Raw genomic sequence first — 19,946 nt, forward strand, 5'->3', positions numbered from 1 at the left:
ATATATATTTTAATTAGATGGTCTCAACTAATCAAAGTTAATAGTTTGAAACCTCTGACAGAATGGTTCAGCTCCCTCCTAGAATCTGGGTAATTCTGAAGATCCTTTAGAAAATTAAGTTTGAACTGTGCTTTAGATTGGCATTCAACTTCTAACATCTTAAAAAGAACTTCATTTTTTAGAGGTAGACCAAATTATTTTTTTCATTAATAATAGAGCCAGACCAATAATAACCTTGCTAGAAAATGGACCAGTATTAACTTGAATAATAATCAACCTAGTCCTACTTTTTTTGGGGGAGGGGAGCATATTATACCCTCACTACCTACCAGTTTCAGAGCAGCTAGGCCTGGTGTCAGGATGACTCCTTTTCCTGAGTTAATATCTGGCCTCAGATACTAATTGTGTGACCCTAGGCAAGTCACTTAACCTTGGTTGCCTCAATTTCCTCATCTATAAAATCAGTTGGAGAAGGAAATGGTAAACCATTCCAGTATCTGCCAACAGAATTCCAAAAGGGGTCATGAAGAATTGGACATAACTGAAACCACTGAACCAGTTTCTCAGGATAATTTGTTTTCATAAATGAGAAAAAAATATTGATACATACTATACTTCATGTTTAGGCACCAGTCTATCAGAAACAGTTTAATTTATCTAAGCCCAGGCTATTTCTACCTTGGAGAGAATTGTCTTAACTAGCCCCCAAATGATTTCAGGTCACATTTATGGGAATGTTAAACAAGGAGAAGATACCTTAAAATATGGTCTACATTAACATTCTTTTTTGGGGGGAGTGGGGGTGCGGCAATGAGGGTTAAATGACTTGCCCAGGGTCACACAGATAGTATCAAGTGACTGAGGTCACTTGATTTGAACTCAAGTCCTCCTGAATCCAGGGCCAGTGCTCTATCCACTGTGCTACTTAGCTGCCCCTGCATTAACATTCTTGAATCAATCATTCCTCTAGGACCATTCCCCAAACTCTTTGGACTTGAGTGAAGGAAACTCCTCCCTTCCTTTGATATAAGCCCTTTTTTGCATAGAGACTGCTTCTTAGGTGGAGATCACAATTATGTAAGCAAGCCAAAATGAGTTGTGTGGTTTTTTTTTTAAGATTTGGCACCTTCCTTAATCCATTTCCCTAAAAAGCTTTTTGCCTACCCACCTTGGGGTGTTTTTTTCCAAAGATTTTTAGAAAAGGGTAATCTTTTTAATAAGTTACTAAAAGGTTTTAAATATGTACAAGTCACAAGTATTGATGACTTGTATAGCTGTATGTCAAGTTTGTCTAAGATCTAGCTATGTTAATTTGGCAGAAGTAAAAAAAAAAATGAGTCAAACTAATATATAACAGTTGCTTTTTAAAAAAGTATCAGAAGAGCCAAAATTTGAATCCAAGTCTTTTCAAGTCTAGTACTGGTTACAGTATACCATTTGGGTCTGGAAAGAATGATTTTCTACCCAGGAAACACTGCCACCAATAAATCAATCAACATTTATTAAGCACCCATCTACTATGTGTGCCAGGCACTGTGCTAAGCAATAGATGGTATACAGTATGCTTTTTATTTAAAAAAAAATTTTTTTTTTTTAGTGAGGCAATTGGGGTTAAGTGACTTGCCCAGGGTCACGCAGCTAGTAAGTGTTAAGTATCTGAGGCTGGATTTGAACTCAGGTACTCCTGACTCCAGGGTCGGTGCTCTATCCACTGCGCCATCTAGCTGCCCCTAAAAAAAATTTTTAAAGGTATGCTTAATTTTATTTTACCTTCATATTGCTAAGCTGGGGAGGGGGTAGGGGAGGAAGTTATCTAACTGGAAAGTGGATTAATGTTTTAGGAACTTAAAATTTTCTAGCTGGAATTTTGAAAAAAATTTTTTTGGGGTGAGGCAGTTGGGGCTAAGTGACTTGCCCAGGGTCACACAACTAGTAAGTATTAAGTGTCTGAGGCCAGATTTGAACTCAGGTACTCCTGAATCTAGGCCCAGTACTCTATCCACTGTACCACCTAGTTGCCCTGAAAATACTTCTGAAAAGTCCAGTTGAAAAGAAGATAAATTAGAAAAAGAAAATCAAAGGTAAACAATTGTTCCTGTTCAGTTAAACAAAATTTAAATATTTTAGGCATTGACTGTAGGCTGTGGATAAAAGGTGAATGAACAGTTCTTACTCTCAGGGAATTTACATTCTTCTAGAATGTGCTTTTCCCATGAGTTAAATTTTTATCTATGGATCATTTCAGATTCAGTTCTAGAGCATAGATAGGGTTTCTTAGCTTTTTTTGTGTGTCATGGATCTCTTTGACCATCTAGTAAAGAACATTTTTAAATGTATAAAATAAATACATAGGATTACAAAGGAAAAAAATTATATTGAAATAATTGACTTGTCTTTAACAAGGAGACAACTTATCTATAACATTTCATTTCACATCAACTAAACATGTCCCAAACGGAATCATTTCCCCCCTCAAACCCTTCTTCCTAACCCCTATTACTCTTGAAGGCTGGAAACCTAGGTATTTTCAACTCCTTTCATGAATCCTGGCTTTTCTACCTTTGTTAACCTCTTTAGAATATGTCACCTTCTCTCATTTGACACTGCCACCAACTCGGAGCAGACCTTTATCTGCTCAGGCCTAGGCTAATACAATAGTGACTGACACTCTCACTACTTCCTTCGAAGAATTAAAACTAAGTATCCCTAGATGGGCAATGGAAAGAGAAATGGTGGGGTGAGTAGGTTGCAAAATTTAACAAAGAACTCTCCCTCTTTTGCCTCCCACCTTCTACTTTTCTACTTTTCTACTGAAAACTTTTCTGATCTCCTCTTCTGGATATCTCCAATTTACCCTGCCCTGTTTATACACAGTTGTTTGCATGTTGTCTAATCCGACTTACTTTCAAACTGGGTCTGTCTTCTGCCTTTATGTGCCCAGCATTTATAGTTTCTGCCACACAATACTATTGGTGCTTGATAAATGCTAGTTGACTGAGATAGATTCACATATTAAATTATAAGCAGTGCTTTTAAATCCTTGGATAATTATTCACATTATGACTAATTATCTCAGTTAAAATTTACTTCAGATTTCCCAAATCCTCAGTATCTTAATCAGAATAGGAATTTCCTATTCTTTTGTCTCCTGACATGAACTATATAGAAACAGTCAAAATTCGTATACTTGCCTTATTTATCCCCCACTGTTGTTGAGGAATGCACGTGATCCTTTACAATTGTACATGTTGTAGAAGAGGAACAGTAGTTCTTTTCTGTGATAATACTATGGTATTTCATAAGAGTTGCAATCACCTGATATAGTGATTGTCTAGTGCTTTCAGAGCCAGGGGTAAGTGACGCAATAACCCTTCCAAATCCACCAAAACAAAAACACATAGCCAAGAACTGACCGGCCTTGAAATCTAGGGGACATACAAAGAATTCCCTCAACGTATCTTCAAGGAATCTCAAAGGAGATTTTGTCTGGTGCTTTTCTAGGTTTGTTTCTGCTCCCACAGGAAAAGCAGTCTGAGTCACTATTAAATATAAAAATGGGGTGTGGGGCGTAACTGGAAGAACAAAGAGCTATGGCCATGATATCATGTTCCACTTGAAAATGAGTTTCCCAGCTGGAATAGCTCATATGCTAGAACTAATTCCTTTTTTGAATCAGCATCTCAAAAGTGGGCTGGGACACTGCAAAGACTTGTCAGCTGATGATATTTACTGAGCACCCAGGATCTCAGAAGCTGACAGAGACCATGTCCTATGCGTAGTTTCCATTGTAAAATGTAGTCAGCATAATTTTTCTTTTATGGGCTGCCAGGACTTTTGTAAGGTTGGGTGTTTTTAATTTCAGGCTTTGTAAAGTAGTAAGGAGAAAAAGATATTTTAGAACTTCTAGCCCCTACATACATGGTTTACTCCAATCTACTTCTTTCCCACACCCTAGGATATAAACAATGCTAGAAGGGAGTTAATGCCTGGGTGGATTGGCTAGAAATAACAAGATTTCTTTATCTGTGGGGGGAGTTTACTATATTCTACCTCTTAAGTAGCTAATCTACAATTCTAAATGTTAGTTAATAGGATCACAGATTAAGAGCTGGAAGGGATCTTATCCCTTCTACTCTTTGAGGCAATTCCAGACCTCTTCTTTCCAGTGTTATACAGAAAACAGAAGTCTTCATCTGAAAACCCCTAGTTATCTTCTCTCAACTTTCTCCTCCTCAGAACATCCCAGCCTCTCTTTCCAAACTTTAATTGCACCTTATCACTTGTACTCTATGCAGGTCCTCCTTACTTTCTCTCTTTCCTTCAAGGTTCTTGTAAAGCTCTATCTTTAAGCAGTTTGAGTGGTTAGTACCCTCTCCACAAAATATCTTGTATTTATTTACTTTGTCTTTATGGGGCAGATAGGTATTACAATGAATAGAATGAGGGGTCTGTCTGAAATCATCTTGTTGTTCAGTCATGTTTGGCTCCTTGACCCCATTTGCGGTTTTGTTGGCAAAGATACTGGGGTGGCTTGCCATTTCCTTCTCTAGTTCATTTTACAGACGAGGAAACTGAAATAAACAGGCTTAAATGACTTCCCCAAGGTTATACAGTTAGTGTCTAAGGCCAGATTTGAACTCAGGAAGATGTCTTCTGGATTTCAGGCCTAGCTACTGTACCACCTACCTGCCCTGAAGTCATCTTCCTGAACTCAAATCTGGCCTCAGACACTTAGAAGCTGTGTGACCCTGAGCAAGTCACTTAACCCTGTTGGCCTCAGTTCCTCGTCTGTAAAGTGAGCTGGAAATGGAAATGGCAAACCACTTCAGTATCTCTGCCAACAAAACCCCAAATGGGGACAGGACTGAACAACAACAACAAAATAATGACTCATCTGAGTACATGCTGTCTCTCCCTCTGCCCAAATAGAATGTGAACTCTTTTAAGGGCAAGGGACTGGCCCATCTTTGGCTCGGTACCCCTCCTCCCTCTCTCTCCCTCAGAACACACTGGCACAGAGCAAGTTCTTATTAAATGCTTGTTGACTTGATTCATCTAATGCCTTCAAGCATGACCAATTCTTTCTCATTTTTAAAAGAAATCTTCCTTACATCCTAAGAAACACTCAAGTTATCCTTCCCTATCTTTCTCTCTCTCTCAAAAAAAAAATCAAGTCTATATGAGTACTCACTTCCTTTCCTCTGGATCACCTAATGACCTTGTTCAATCCCTATCCTTGATCCATTTGAAGCATTTGACTATTTACAGTCCCTTCCTTATGGATATACTCCCTCTTTGGGTTCCTCCTATTTAAGTTCTTCTTAATCTGCTTTACTGGCTCATCATATCAGGTCCTCTATGAACATTATCATGACTTCTCACCCCAAGAGTCTGGCCTAGGCCCTCTTCTTTCTTTACATCCTCTCATTGATGACCTCATCAATTTCCATCTCCATGAAGATGACTCCCAGATTTAGACCATGTCCCAAAAGTCTTAGTGCAATGGTAGACTATTAAAGCTATTAAAGCTTAACTTTGATAGTTTAGCCTCAGTAGGATTCTTAGGATACCTCGTATACCGCAGGTCCAGGCCTATAACACTTAATGCCTATCAGGACATTTCATAGTGGATGTCCCTTACACATTTCAAATTCAACATGTCCAAAAGAGAACCCATTATTTCCGTACTAAAACTATATCTGTTTTTAAACTATCCTTTTTCTGTCTAGGCATCATCCTTTCAGTCCGGAAGGTTAGTAACTTCTATTCCTTAACTCTCCTGAGCCTCATATATCCAGTGAGTTTCCAAATCTTTTCATTTCCACCTTTATGACATGCTCATATCTGAATGCTCATTACTCATTCAGCTTTGTTTAGGTCCTCTTCACCTCTACCAGTCTCTCCTTGTTTTAATTCATATTTATTGATTCCAAAGTGGTTTCCTTATGTGCAGGTCTGCCCCCATCACTCCTCTATTTATACTCCAGCAGCTTTCTATTCCTATGAAGGTAAACTATAATGTTTGGCTTTTAAAACCCTTCAGTTTAGTCAAATATTATCTTTTGTTTTTGTTGGGCAATGGGGGTTAAGTGACTTGCCCAGGGTCACACAGCTAGTGAGTGTCAAGTGTCTGAGGCCCGATTTGAACTCAGGTACTCCTGAATCCACGACCAGTGCTTTATCCACTGCGCCACCTAGCTGCCCCCAAATATCATCTTATACAAAGCTTGTCCTCATTCCCAGTGCAGGCTTTCCCTAAACTACCTTATATTTATTTACTATTTATTTGTACGTGTGTATTTGTCTTCCCTTATTAGAATGGAAGCTATTTTAGAGTAGAGAACGTTTCATTTTTGTCTTAGTATCCCCAGAGGGATACAATCAGCCATTTATTAAGCACCTATTACATCAGGCACTGTGCTAAGTACTGAGAATACAAAGAAAGGCAGAATAGTCCCTGCTTTCAAATTCAATCTAAAGGTGGAGGCAACATGAAAACAACTATGTACAAAGCAGATATATAAAGAATAAACTGAGGGGCAGCTAGGTGGCGCAGTGGATAGAGCACCGGCCCTGGAGTCAGGAGTCCCTGAGTTCAAATCCAGTTTCGGACACTTAACACTTACTAGCTGTGTGACTCTGGGCAAGTCACTTAACCCCAACTGCATCACTAAAAAAAAACCAACAAAAAACCCCCAAAAGAATAAACTGGAAACAATCAATAGAGGGAAGTCACTAGAATTGAGCTTAGCATAATACTTGGAATTTAGCAGGTATTTAACAATGTTGAGTCAATGATTGATTATTGAGGCAGTATAGTGGGCTGAAACTTGAAGTTGGAGGATTGAGTCAGAATTCTGGATATTATTTAAGACATGTGACTGAGCAAGTTGATTTCCCCTTCTGGACCTCTTCTTTCTATATAAAATGGAGGATGATCTCTAAGGTCCCTCCCATCTGTACACCTGATGAATTAGGTAGGCTTCATTGAGGAAAGTTTTCAGCTGGATTTTGAAGGAAGTGTAAAATTGGACATAAGACATTTTATGACCCAGGGCAACTCTTACACAGTCACAAGTTCCCTTGCTTGATCTACATCTACATTGCAAGTATTGTTTCTGTATCTGAAAGTCCCCATCTTGGTTTCAGTGCCTTTGTATAGGTCTTAACTCACTTTCTTCTCTTAGACTCTATATCCTCAAGGCTTCCTCCTCTCAAACTGTATCTCCCACATCAAGTCTCAGTGACTATCTCTCCAACAATTGCCTAATATTCACTTTGTGTGGCTCCAAGAAACTGTAGTTGCACAGCAGCCACATTCTGGTAAAACCATGTGGTAGAGGGCTAAACCAGGCTGAGGATAACTGAGAGGCCTTGAACACATTGATGAGTTAGGGGTATGTCTACTCCAAGCATGTGAAGACTTCCCACAGCAGAAATGGGTGGATAAGAACATTTTATTTCAATGGCAACGAAGGCAGCTAAATTGGGTGCTGTGGAGTGCTTAGAGCTTGTTTAGACATCAAAGACCTCAAGGTCATCAACTGCATCCTGGTCCAGCACCAGTCATCTCTGCCTCACTTAAATCAAATTCACCCAAAAGTCAAGATATCACTTTGTAATGTCATTGGTGCTTTTCAAAAAATGAAGGATCTGTAACTTCGTCTCTTCTTAGTGTGATTTCTCCCAGTGCATATGGGCTCTTTAAGGGCAAGGGACCAGCCCGGTTTTGTTTTTGTACCTCCACAGCCTAGCACAAAGCCTGGTACATAGATGCAAGGCCTCGAGTCAGGAAGCCCAGAGTTCAAATGCAGCATGGGCAAGTCACCAGACTTTGGGTAGCCTCAGTTTCCTTAACTATAAAATGGGGATAATAGCATCTACTTCCCAGATAAGAATAAAATGAGACAATGTTTGCAAAACACTTTGCAAACCTTAAAGTGCTATATAAATGCTAGCTAATAGCAGGTGCTTAATAAACGCTTCCAAGGTGTTTCATAGTCACGGCTTCACGCTGCATAAGGCTTACTTAGTAGCATTACTTGCGAAAGAACCAGAAAAGGCCTCACCGTTAAAGAAGGAAGGTCCCTTTTTCCACCACGGAGATAGTCGGGGAGCAGAGGCAGACTCCCCCCCACCCCCAATTGGGGTGATGGAACCTGAGGCTCTGAAGGAACCTATCAGCCTAGCTCACGTCCTGGTCCCGCTCCCACCTCCTGGAGGCTCCGCTCCTTCTCAGTGGTTCCTCATCACATGCGGACTAAGGCTGTCTCCCGCCAGCACCTCCGTAATCTCCCCAAGCAGTGGCTGGCACCTAGGAGCCGGAAGGTAAACACTGCAAAAGGAGGCGGGGCATAAAGGCGGGTTTGGCGCTGATGAATGGCCACAGCCTATGATTGGCAGCTGCCATGTCCACGTGCTCTGAGTTTCGAATCAGCTGTCGCGATAATTCGATGTAAACACACACACCCGAGCTCCTGACAGACTTAAGGAAAAGGGACGCCAAAGGGATCTTACCGCGGGTGGGTTTCTCTCAAAGGCCAATGAGCCAGGGTCTTCAGGGAAAACGAGCTTATTTGCTGTGGTCTGCGTCCTGGTTGTTTTCACTACGGAATCTGAGACGAACTTACCCCCTATGGTGTTTTCCTCCGAACTGCTTCCGATTGGCTAAGACTTTGCTCGTTGTCGATTGGCTCAGCTGGCCCTCGGGGGCGGTGCCCGCTTGTGGCCGAAACGCCCCTGGGATTGGCCAGTCGGCAAGTTCCGCCGTGGCGTAGGTAGGAGGCGCAGCCTGTCACTCATCGAAGGGGGACTCTAAACATTGAGCAAGGCAGCAGGAGAGCCCGGTAACCGGCGGGGCAGCCGGTGAGGGGACAGAGGGGTCTGAAGGGCTGCGGAGACTGAAGGGCTGGGGGCGGGCGGACTTCCGGGGCGGGACGCAGAGCGGGGAGGGTGGCTGGGTGCGCGCTGGGCGGTGGGTGTCAGGTTAGTGGTGGGAGGTTATGCCCAGGGGCAGGGAGGGGTAGCCGTGGCCGCAAGCGTTCCAGTCAAGGCTGGGAAAGGGCCCCCCGGAACTCGCGAGTCCGAGGCCAAGGACCCGCCCCACCCCAGGGCAGCTTTGGGGTGCCCCTAAGCTTGGGCCGGGGAGGGAGGACCCCGGGGCCCGGGGGCACCACAGCTCCTCTCTTACGGAAGCGGAGGCCCCCTTCCCCCCTGTTGTAATCGCTGACTGGAGTGGGATAGGGTGAGAAGGGGGTCGCTTTTGTTGCAGGAGGAAGGGGTGCTTCCCTCCCTACGAGTGACCCCACTTTATTGTTCTCTCCAGGCTCAGCTGACAGATTCCCTCCCCCATTGCTCCGAATGCAGGGTCTTAGGGGCTCCCTCTTTCAGCTCCAGATTTAGGGTCCTTGTAAAGAACTCCTGCTAGATGTTGTGCTGTGCTCCTGGACAGTCAATCAATGGCAGATTTCTTTACTTCGCGCCCCCCCCACCCCCCCTCCATTCCCTCCCCTCAAGCAGGAGCTCTGTTTCATGCTCTCCAGGACTCACTTTTGAGGCATTCCCAAGTTCCCAATTGGTCCCAAAGTTAAGAAGCGGCCTGGAGGGTTCAGAGGTTTAGAGTTGTCTTTTGGAAGCATGGGGAGAGAGGTTCTTCTGTCTGGCTCAGGTGGGACTGCTGGGAGAAAAGAAGTTTGCCTGAATGAGGTGGTGTTTACTTGATTTAGGATTCATTCTTCACTATGTGAGGGCTTGGTCTGGGGAGTTCCCCGATTTAGGGATACAAGCCTTTGGTTGGGACCGAATCTTCCTTTGCAGAAGGGAGAATGCTCCAGCCTTCTATCGTGAATGTCCCTCTGAAGGGAAACTAATTTGGCCTTACAAGAGAATTAGCTCCTTGCCTTCTTATCAGGCCTCCAGCCTTATGATTTTACTTTAAAAGCTTGGATTCCCCTCCAATGGAAATGAACTTGGTTTTGTTATAGAAACAGTCTCCTTTTTTCAGGAACCTCTACCATCCCAGTAACTCATTTTTTCAGTGGAGGGCAAAGTTGACGTTTTTCCCCCCTTCCCTCTGCCATATCATGACACAGTCTCTTGTTTCTATAGCCCCAGGGCTGTGTGATAGCTCCTCAGACTTAGGAATTCTTATACTAGAACTGTAGGGGTTCATGGGCTTTTACCCTCTGGTCTCTAAGGCTTACACTTAAGGTTGCAAAGTTACTGCATGGGTGGGACCAGAAACTCTTAAGGTCTAAAAATTTTGGTGGAAGGCTCCCACAAATGTGTGTAATAGCTAAAATGCAGGCCTAGCACAGAGGGTAGCTTAGTTCTAAAAGGGCACCAACCACATCATCTCCAGTTGCTTAGTATGCCTTACTAGATATTGAGAGTTTTCAGTGTGTCCACATTCTAAACAAACACTCAACACTCTGTAATACAGGAATTCTTAATCTTTTTTCATGCCATAGACCCATTTATCAAGTCTTGAAGCTAATGAATACCTTCTCAATATTTTTAAATGCATAAAATAAAATGCTTAGAATTACAAAGGAAACCAATTGCATTGAAGTAGTAATTAAACTATCATTAATAATGATATCTAGCATTTGTAGGCACTTTAAAGTTTATAAAAAATGCTGTACACGTTTGATCCTCACAGCAACCCTGGTTGTTGGGAGGTGCTATTATTCCCATTTTACAGAGAAAGGAACTGAGGCTGAGAGGTTGTGACTTGCCCAGGGTTACACAGCCAGCATGAACTAGTTCTAGGACTCTAGATTAACTTTTCCTGCTTTAGTTTCATAAATATATCCAGACCAACCCTTTGCTTGTAAATTACCAGTAGGGTTTTTGGGAAGTAACAGTTGCCATTCTTTGGCAGTGCAATATGTACTGAATGACGTTTAACCTGTGGGAAAACTGTTCTTAGTTCGCTTGTTATGGACAAATACAGTACCAAGTCCAATTTATAATACAGGTATCCAATATTTAAAAAACAAACACAGGATAAGTATTTCAAACAAGCACTAATAAAGTCCTCTTGATTTGAAAACAGTGTAGGAAATTTTTGAACTCAGGTTCCTAGAGAAGGTTCAGATATATTGATGTTTATTTTACTATAAATCTTTCTCTCTGTGTTCTGTTTTTTTCCCCTTGCTGGGAATGAATGAATCTATGAGAGTTTGAAGTTGGTTTATTGGTTTTGAAATGAAAGCTTACATGAAACTTAAGAAAGGGAATGTTGGATAGTGGAAAGAGCTTTGAATGAGTTAGCAGACTTGGATTTGATGCTAACTGTTAAAGTGATCCTTAGCAAGTCATTTAATTTTTCCTTTCTTCCTTTTATTCAAATGCAAATTGGTGATATAACTCAGCTACCTATATTATAAGGTTTTTGTGAGGAAAGCACTTTATAAACCCCAAAACCCTATCTTAAATGTGAGCTATTATAATTATTATGAAATAAAAATTTAGATACTTTTCTCCTAGTCTCTCTTGGGACAATAATTACTAAAGAAATATCACAAATTGAGCAGTCCTGAAAATACCAAGAATCAGGTGAGCATAAATTTTCTCACAAAGTGATTGTATTTTTTTCTTCTCTTTTGGAAATAGGTATTGTAAAAACAGACATGGCTACAGAATCTCCACGAAGGCCAAGCCGATGTACTGGAGGAGTTGTGGTTCGTCCTCAGGCTGTAACGTAAGAAAATTTCAGAATAATCCTATTGGCTAATGAAAATTTAGACTCATTTGTACCTCTAGCCATGACCAGTAATTGAAGTGGTTTCTCTCCTTTTCTGAGGCTGTGCTTAGGCTTGGAAAGTACTTTTTATTTTGGCCTTATCAGATAAGTAGATTCCTTGAAAGAAAGGTATTGAGGACCATTTATTCTGCCTCAGCCATAGGTTGGGTCCCTTGCAAATTTATGTTCCTTATCTTATCTGGGACACTGCCATAAGGCAATCCCTTTATTCTTCTCTAAACAATTCTCTATTCCTCTTTGAACTGTCTCTTCCAAGCCTCCCACATTACTCCCTTCTCCACCATTTTAGTTGGGCATGTCAACTCATACTTTACTGAAAAAACTCCTTTTTACCTTCTTGACTTTATCCCTACTATATCTTCCTTTAAGTCTCTGATGAAGTTCCAAGGCTAATCCCTCTGCATAAATGCTTGAGTTCACTATAATCTACAATCTTTCTAATTGTCAATCTTTCATTATAATCTGAGTCTTTCCCTACTGCCTGCCAATATGCCAATGTCTCTCCCATCCTTAAAAACCCTAATTTGCTCTTACTTTTCATGCTGATTAGATCTCTTCCTAGGTGCCTTTCCTCTTCTCTCACTAACTTCCAAGCATTCTGCAGTCTTCCTTCCAACCTCATCATTTAAGTTAAACTGTTCTCTTCAAAGTTACCATTGATCTCTTATTTGCCAAATCTAATGGCTTTTTTTTTGGGTCTTCATTCATCTTGACCTGTTTGCTGCATTTGGCACTGTTGAGTACCTTCGCCTCCTGAATATTCTATCTCAGTTTTCATGACACTGTTCTCTTTTGTTTCTCCTCCTTTTGAGTCGAATAATACGCCTTATTCTCTTTTGCTGTCACATGCAGTAACTGTCACATCCCCCAAGTCTCTGTCCAGTGCTCCTTTTTTCTTTTTTCCTATATACTTGATGATCTCTTGATCTCACAGAGTTCAACTATCATCTTTTTGTAAATGATTTCTAGATTTACATATCCATCCCTAGTCTTCTTTTCCTCAACTCTAGCCCTGCAGTACCAAGTTCCTGTTGGACATTTTGAACTAGATATCTTATAGGTAACAGAAACTCGATGTGTCTATAAGAAAATCATTATCTTTCCCCCAGACCTTTCCCTCTTTTTTAAAAAAGAAATTTATTATTAACTTTAAAAAATTTTTTTTAAGTGAGGCAATTGGGGTTAAGTGACTTGCCCAGGGTATTATTTACTTTTAACATTCATTTAAAAAATATTGAATCCTGAATTCTCTCCCTCCTTCCCACCTATTGAGAAGGCAAGAAATGTGATATCAGTCATACATGTGAAATCATGTAAAACATATTTCTATATTAGCTATGTTGCATAAAAAATTCAAGAAAAATAAAGAAAGTGAAAAAATTATACTTCACTCTGCACTCTGCACTCAGACTATCAGTTCTCTGGAGGTGGATAGCATTTTTCTTCATAATTCCTTCAAAATTGTCTTGGATCATTGTATTTATCAAAGTAGGTCATAGTTGATCATCCTTTCAATGTTGCTGTTACTGTGTGCAGTGTTCTCCTGGTTCTACGTACTTTACTTAGCATCAGTTCATTTAAGTTTTTCTAGATTTTTCTGAAACTCTCCTGCTTATCATTTTTTTATCATAACAGTATTCCATCATGATCATATGACACTTCTCTATTTACTCTTTTTAAAAAAATTTTTGGGGCAATGAGGCTTAAGTGACTTGCCCTGGGTCACACAGCTAGTGTCAAGTGTCTGAGGTTGGATTTTTTTTTTTTTTTTTAGTGAGGCAATTGGGGTTAAGTGACTTGCCCAGGGTCACACAGCTAGTAAGTGTTAAGTGTCTGAGGTCGGGTTTGAACTCAGGTACTCCTGACTCCAGGGCCGGTGCTTTATCCACTGTGCCACCTAGCTGCCCCCTTCCCTATTACTCTTAAGGGGTAGCACCATCCTTTCAGTTACCCAGGCTCAAAACCTTGGTGTCATCCTTAATTCCTCACTCCTTCTTACCCCATTTGTGAGATCTTGTCATTGCCACCTTTGAAATATTTCTTAAATATATCCCCTTCTCTCCACTCAAACAGACCTACCATCCTAGCACAGACCCTTGTCCCTTCTTACCTGGACTGTTGCAGTAGCTTTTTTAGTGATCCCACTCCCTTAAGGCCCTTGTCATTACAATCCATCTTCCACACAAAAGTGAATTTTCTAAACTCTAGGTCTAACCAAGTCATTTTCTTGCTCAATAAATTCCAGTGGTTTCTGGTTTCCTTAAGGATCCAATATAAAGTCCTTTGTTTAGCATTTAAAAACTTCACATCCTGGGCCCTTCCCACCTTTTCAGGCTTCCTATTAATTCCCTCTGTATTCTCTATGACTCTGCTATACTTGCACACTTACTCTTTCTTGCTCATAGTCTAACTTCTTGAGAAAGCTATCTTTGGGCCATGGTGAAGATTTTTTCTAAATGTCCTCTAGCCATAAACTCCCTGTCCCTCCAAATTTTCCTATGCTTCAGTCATCCCAAATCTCTTTGTCCTCAAAGCTACCTCCAAATTCATCATACCTTGGTATTTTCCCAGATTGTTTGTTATATTGATTCAGACTTTTCTTTCCTCCTTCACCAATCTTACCTCAGTTTAACTCACCAATTGAACTATATATGCCCTTGAATGCCCCTGTCCTATTATTTATCATGCCTCACCAATTCTTAATCATTATGTTTAGGTGTAGCTTACATTCTCTTTCTTGGGCATTCCATCATGGTTCCCAAGGGGTTCAAAATCATCTCTGCCTTTGACTGTATATCCAGCCTTAACTTTTCTCCATAGGCCCAGTTTTTCATCATTAACTGGCTAGTGAACATTTCCAACTGGACGGCCTGAAGGCTTCTTAAGCTCATGGCCAAAACAGATCTCATTACCTTCTTCTATCCCCCATTTATCATCTCTTCTTCCTAACTTTCCTATCTCTGTTGTGAGTACTACATATCATCTTTCTTGTTAGCCGGGTTTACAACCTGGGTATTCTCTTTGACCCTTGCCTCTTCCTCACTATCTATATATCATTAACTGGCAAGTCTATCTAATTCCACCTTCACAGTATATCTCCTTCTGTTCAGTCACATAGCGAAAACTTCAGTTTAGATCTTCCTTAACTTTTTTTTAATTAATAAAGTATTTTATTTTTTTCCTGTTACATGTAAAGATAGTTCTCAACTTTTGTTTATACAAGCTTTCCAATTTCAGATTTTTCTCCCTCCCCCCTCCTCTAGACAGCAGGTAATCTGATATAGGTTTTATATATATATATATATATATATATATATATATATATATATAATACACACACACACATAATAACATTAATCATATTTCTGCATTAGTCATGTAAGAGAAAAATCAGAGCAATAATGAAAAACCTCAAAATAGAAAAACAACAGCACCAAAAACAAAAGAAATAGTATGGTTCATTTAGCATCTATGCTCCACAGTTCTTTTTTTTCTTTCCTGGATTTGGAGATCCTCTTCTATCATGAGTTCCCTGGAACTCTTCTGTACCATTGCATTTGTGAGAAGAATATAGTCCATCACAGTAGATCAACACTCAACGTTGATGAGACTGTGTACAATGTTCTTCTAGTTCTGCTCATCTCACTCATCATCAGCCCATGCAAGACCCTCCAGGTTTCTCTGAACTCCTGCTCATCGTTTCTTACAGCACATTACCTCATTTCATTGAATCTCTGCTACTTACTGTAGGCCTCAGTTTCTTCCTCTTTAAAAGGAGAGAAGTTGAACTAGACCTGTATGATCCCTTCTAGCTCTAAAATCAGTTATCTTATAAATTTGTCCAAGGTCATTTATTATTTAAAATAAAAATATTGTCTTATTTAGAAAACACAAAGTCCTCTTTTATTCTTATTCAAGAAAATGTTAACCTCTTTGTTGATTTTTACCATAGCTGAGTCTTTCCATTTTTGTTATTACAGTCTATGCTTTCCAGTGCCACCCATGACTTCTTGCTTCATGCTTGTGACAGATATTAGTGAAATACTCTTTTGCTCCTTAAAGTCGGTGAATTGTTTTGAAAATTGTATTTCTTGTAATTTCTCTTAGCTGTTGCATGAGAAGAAATCTATTGATATATATTGTAATTCTGGAAAAATACAGCATGGTGCTTTATGTACATTTAATAATAGCTTTGGTCATTTTTCTTAAATATTTTTGCCTACAGCTGGCATTTGTAGGTCTTTGGGTGATTTTTTAAGATTTAGGATTACTCATCTTTTTAAAACAAATTTGTATTGTCTGTGCTTTCTCTGACTACTGATATTCACATCCTTCCCATTTTAATTATCACTGGCAAGTTACATGTGTTACTTTGTGCCTCTTTTTAGAGAAATCTTTCACACCTTTTAACCTTGCCACAGAGCCATGGGGCCTTAATTACTGTAGTCCTACATCTTTACACTCTGCACCTGCAACAAAATATTGTTTCAAATTTGCAGGGCAGAACACTTAGTGTGGAGTCATCAGCACCATTTGTTTTAGGCCTAACTAAAGGCGTTGTTTTGTACTGAGTCAGAGGTAAACTTATTGCTTAAGTAAGTCACTAGAGTATCCTTCACTAGAGTTCCTTTTCCATCATCTTTTTTTTTTTTTTGGTTTGTTTTTTTTGTTGTTTTTGTTTTTGTTTTTTTTTGCAGGGCAATGGGGGTTAAGTGACTTGCCCAGGGTCACACAGCTAGTAAGTGTCAAGTGTCTGAGGCCGAATTTGAACTCAGGTACTCCTGAATCCAGGGCCAATGCTCTATCCACTGCGCCACCTAGCCGCCCCCTCCATCATCCTTTTAAACAGTTATCTGCATGTATGGAAAAAAATGACCTGATCAAGAGGAGAAGGCTATAAATATTCTAGGAAAGAATTCTGAATATATGTTCATATTGTTTTTTCCTTTGTTGTTAAATTCCATTCCTAATTTAAAAACATTTTTTTAAATCTCCAAACTCAGTTACATTCAAGCCTTTTGGGTTATGAAAGAGGCTTATCATACTAGAAAAATGAGACTGCCCCATAATGGATAAGTTGAAAACCCTGTGATGGAAATTGAACTCTTCTTCTATTGGCTCACTCAGAGGGGAGGCTGAGTAATCTCAGAACTTATAAACTGATATTTTACATTATTTACAGAATTCTCTATTATCTTAAGCTTCCATAGTGATTTTTCTCCATTTTATTCTGTTTTTCCCCCCAGGGAGCAATCTTATATGGAGAGTGTTGTGACTTTCCTTCAGGATGTTGTGCCACAGGTAAGTGACTCTGTGCCTCTAGAAATGTTTTTATTTTGCCTCAGGTAGAAGGGCTTCAGTTACTTTAGTCCAAGTTCCAATAGGCTTTTGCTCTTTTCCCCTCCAGAATTTCAGTTGAAAGACCATAGTTGTGACTATGCAATTTGGCCTGTCTTGAGAGGAGGGTTTTGTTCTTTGGCTTTTGTTGGAACAGCCCAGTGGAGCAATTACTGCCTCCAGGGATGACTCTGCTTTATGGGTTAGTTGAGCTAGGGGAATGAGAGGCCCTAGCATTGGATCTTTTTTCCCAGTTCTGCTTCTGAAGTCTTTTTGTTCCCTTTCTTTATGTTCTGTGTTTGTAGAATATGATGAGTAATTTCATGAACTGGAAATTAGACTTAAACACAAAGATGCATCTATTTTCTTGTTGAATAGTGTTTTAAAGCCATATACACAAAAGCCTAGTTACCCTGAACTGCTTTTCTCCCTCTGGCTAGTTAGGCTTTTATATACCACTTGTTCTTTCCCAGTAATAGTAATAGAGGTTGGAATGCTTTTGAATTTTCTTTGCAGAATATGAGGCTTCATCAGTAGTAAAATGTTTAGGATTTCCTGGATACATAAGTTCTGTTTCCACTTCAGTTTTACTCCTCATGTTATCAGTTCTGCCTGACAGTCCCTTGGAGGGGTAATATTCCCAAGACTTGTCCTTCTTATGCCTAGGAAAGAGAATAAAAGGGGCCATACTACTAATACTAGCTAACATTTATATGGTTCTTACTATGTGCCAGGCTTTATGCTGAGCACTTTATAATTATTATCTTACTTGATCCTCAACATAAGCCTGAGAGGTGGGCACTATTATTTAGCCCCATTTTACTGATAGGAAAACCGAGGCAAACATTAGTTAAGTGACTTGCCCAGGGTCACACAGCTAGTAAGTGTCTGAGAACAGATTTGAATGCAGGTCTTCCTGACTCTAGGCCTGGCACTCTATCCACTGTGCCACCTGTCCCTATAATAATCTAGAATATATACTAGAATTATCTGTAACTGAACTGCTGAATTTAGGGAGGAGGCTTCATGACATTGACTTTTTTTCTCCTCATGTCATCTGTTGTTGAAAAAGACCATTAGTGCCACATAAACTCTGAGGGACGTTTAAAATAGACCACAGTCAACATAAAAGGAAAAGTACCAGTAGATAATAAGAGTAAGAATGCAGGGGCAGCTAGGTGGCACAGTAGATAAAGCACTGGCTTTGGATTCAGGGCACTTGAATTCAAATCTGGCCTCAGACACTTGACACTTACTAGCTGTGTGACCCTGGGCAAGTCACTTAACCCCCATTGCCCCGCCCCCCCCCCCATAATGAAGTGGAAACAGAACTTATGTATTCAGAAATGTATCTCATTCCCTTTTCATTGTCAACAACTTTAATTAAGCATATACTATTTGTAGGTAAGGGACACTATGAAAAGTAGTTCTGTATTAAAATAGAAGTTAATCTCGTTAAGGAGACTAAATAGATAAAATAACTGGAGAATATTAGCAAGCTGTAAGTGGATATTTGTAAAATATAGAATAAAATAAATTGTATGTTGTCTGTGTGACCAAGGGTGTTACTTAACCTTCCTCCAAGACAAGTTGCATATGAGTTATCCATATGAGTTGGTGGAAGGAGTTTTTGAAATGAAAGGGCTTCATACTCAAATTCATGATTTGGACACACAAAAAAATTGTATATAATTACATAATGTCTTTTTTTTTCAATCTCCAGTAAGTACCATACATTGATTGTTAAAACTGTATCAGTAGAAATTTCTCTACACTAATGAAATTACAGGGAAAATAAAAAGTTATTTTTAATTTGTTTTATTATCTCCTTCCTCAATTTTATTAGACTTTATGTAAGTTGAGGGCAAGAACTGAAAGAGACTGCAGATAGGAAGAAGAATTAGAAGGTTATGAAAATAGTTTTGGCAAGATGTGATATGAGCTTGAACTACGGTGATTATAGTAGGATTGCAAAGTGAGGATCATGGGATAGGAGAGAGATTGTAGAGGTAGAATCTGTGGGAATTTTATTGTCCATGGTGGGGAGTGAGGGAGAAAGAAGAAAGAAAGTTGACTACAAGGTTTTGAGCCTGAGTGACGGTGATAATAATGGAAAAGGGGATGCAGAGAGAGGAGAGGTAGATTGTAGAAGAAAGATGTTTGATTTTGTAGGATAAATGGCAAACAAATTGGGGTAAAGGCATATAATAAGGAAAAATTAGTTTGACATTAGAAGTAGAAATTGCCAAATTGTGCATTAGGGTTAGCAAGAAGATTCATTTGGTTAGAGCTAAGGAATTGCGTGGGTAATCTAATTAAAAAGGGAGGTGGAAAGGACAAACAATTTCTAGAGAAACTTGAATTAGATGGTAGAATTTAGAGTTGATGTGCTAAGTATCATCAACAAGATTCTTGACCAATTAGAAGTGATAGGCTTTGCAATATACCCAGGATAAAAAGAAGTGTTTGAAGAATATATGTTTGTATCTTGGTATATAGTTTGATGGCCAGCTCATTAAATGTTAGGCTGTCAATTAATATATTTTGGATAGGCCCTGGAGATGGATGTAAAATAGAAGAGAGAGCACTGGATTGTATGTGCTTTTGTCTATTCTTTTCCACAAAGAAAACCTATCTTTTAAACACAACTATTCTCAAAGTCATGTGTATGTGGCTACAAATCAAATACCATGATCTGAGAAGAACCAGAATTTGAGGGACTCCAAATGGCAGTGGAAAGGTTCATGGTGGGTGCAATTAGTTTGTAACATATGATGTACTGTGACTTGAGTTGAAGATGTAAAAGTAAAAGAGACTAAATTCATTTCACTTCAATAAACAT

General features: G+C 39.7%; 1 protein-coding gene across 1 annotated transcript in view; it reads left to right on the forward strand.

Annotated features, from left to right (window-relative positions):
• The first annotated feature begins 8,471 nt into the window (after positions 1 to 8,471).
• BCAS3 (BCAS3 microtubule associated cell migration factor) overlaps positions 8,472 to 19,946 on the forward strand; it is a 789,343-nt gene continuing 777,868 nt past the window's right edge. The window contains exons 1-3 of the mRNA XM_044003231.1: positions 8,472 to 8,522; positions 11,617 to 11,704; positions 17,014 to 17,068. Of these exons, the coding sequence (XP_043859166.1) occupies positions 11,634 to 11,704; positions 17,014 to 17,068 (126 nt within the window). The 5' untranslated portion in view covers positions 8,472 to 8,522; positions 11,617 to 11,633. The remainder of the gene's footprint in view (positions 8,523 to 11,616; positions 11,705 to 17,013; positions 17,069 to 19,946) is intronic.

The sequence above is a fragment of the Dromiciops gliroides genome, chromosome 4 (assembly GCF_019393635.1).
Source record: "Dromiciops gliroides isolate mDroGli1 chromosome 4, mDroGli1.pri, whole genome shotgun sequence".
Lineage (NCBI taxonomy): Eukaryota > Metazoa > Chordata > Mammalia > Microbiotheria > Microbiotheriidae > Dromiciops > Dromiciops gliroides.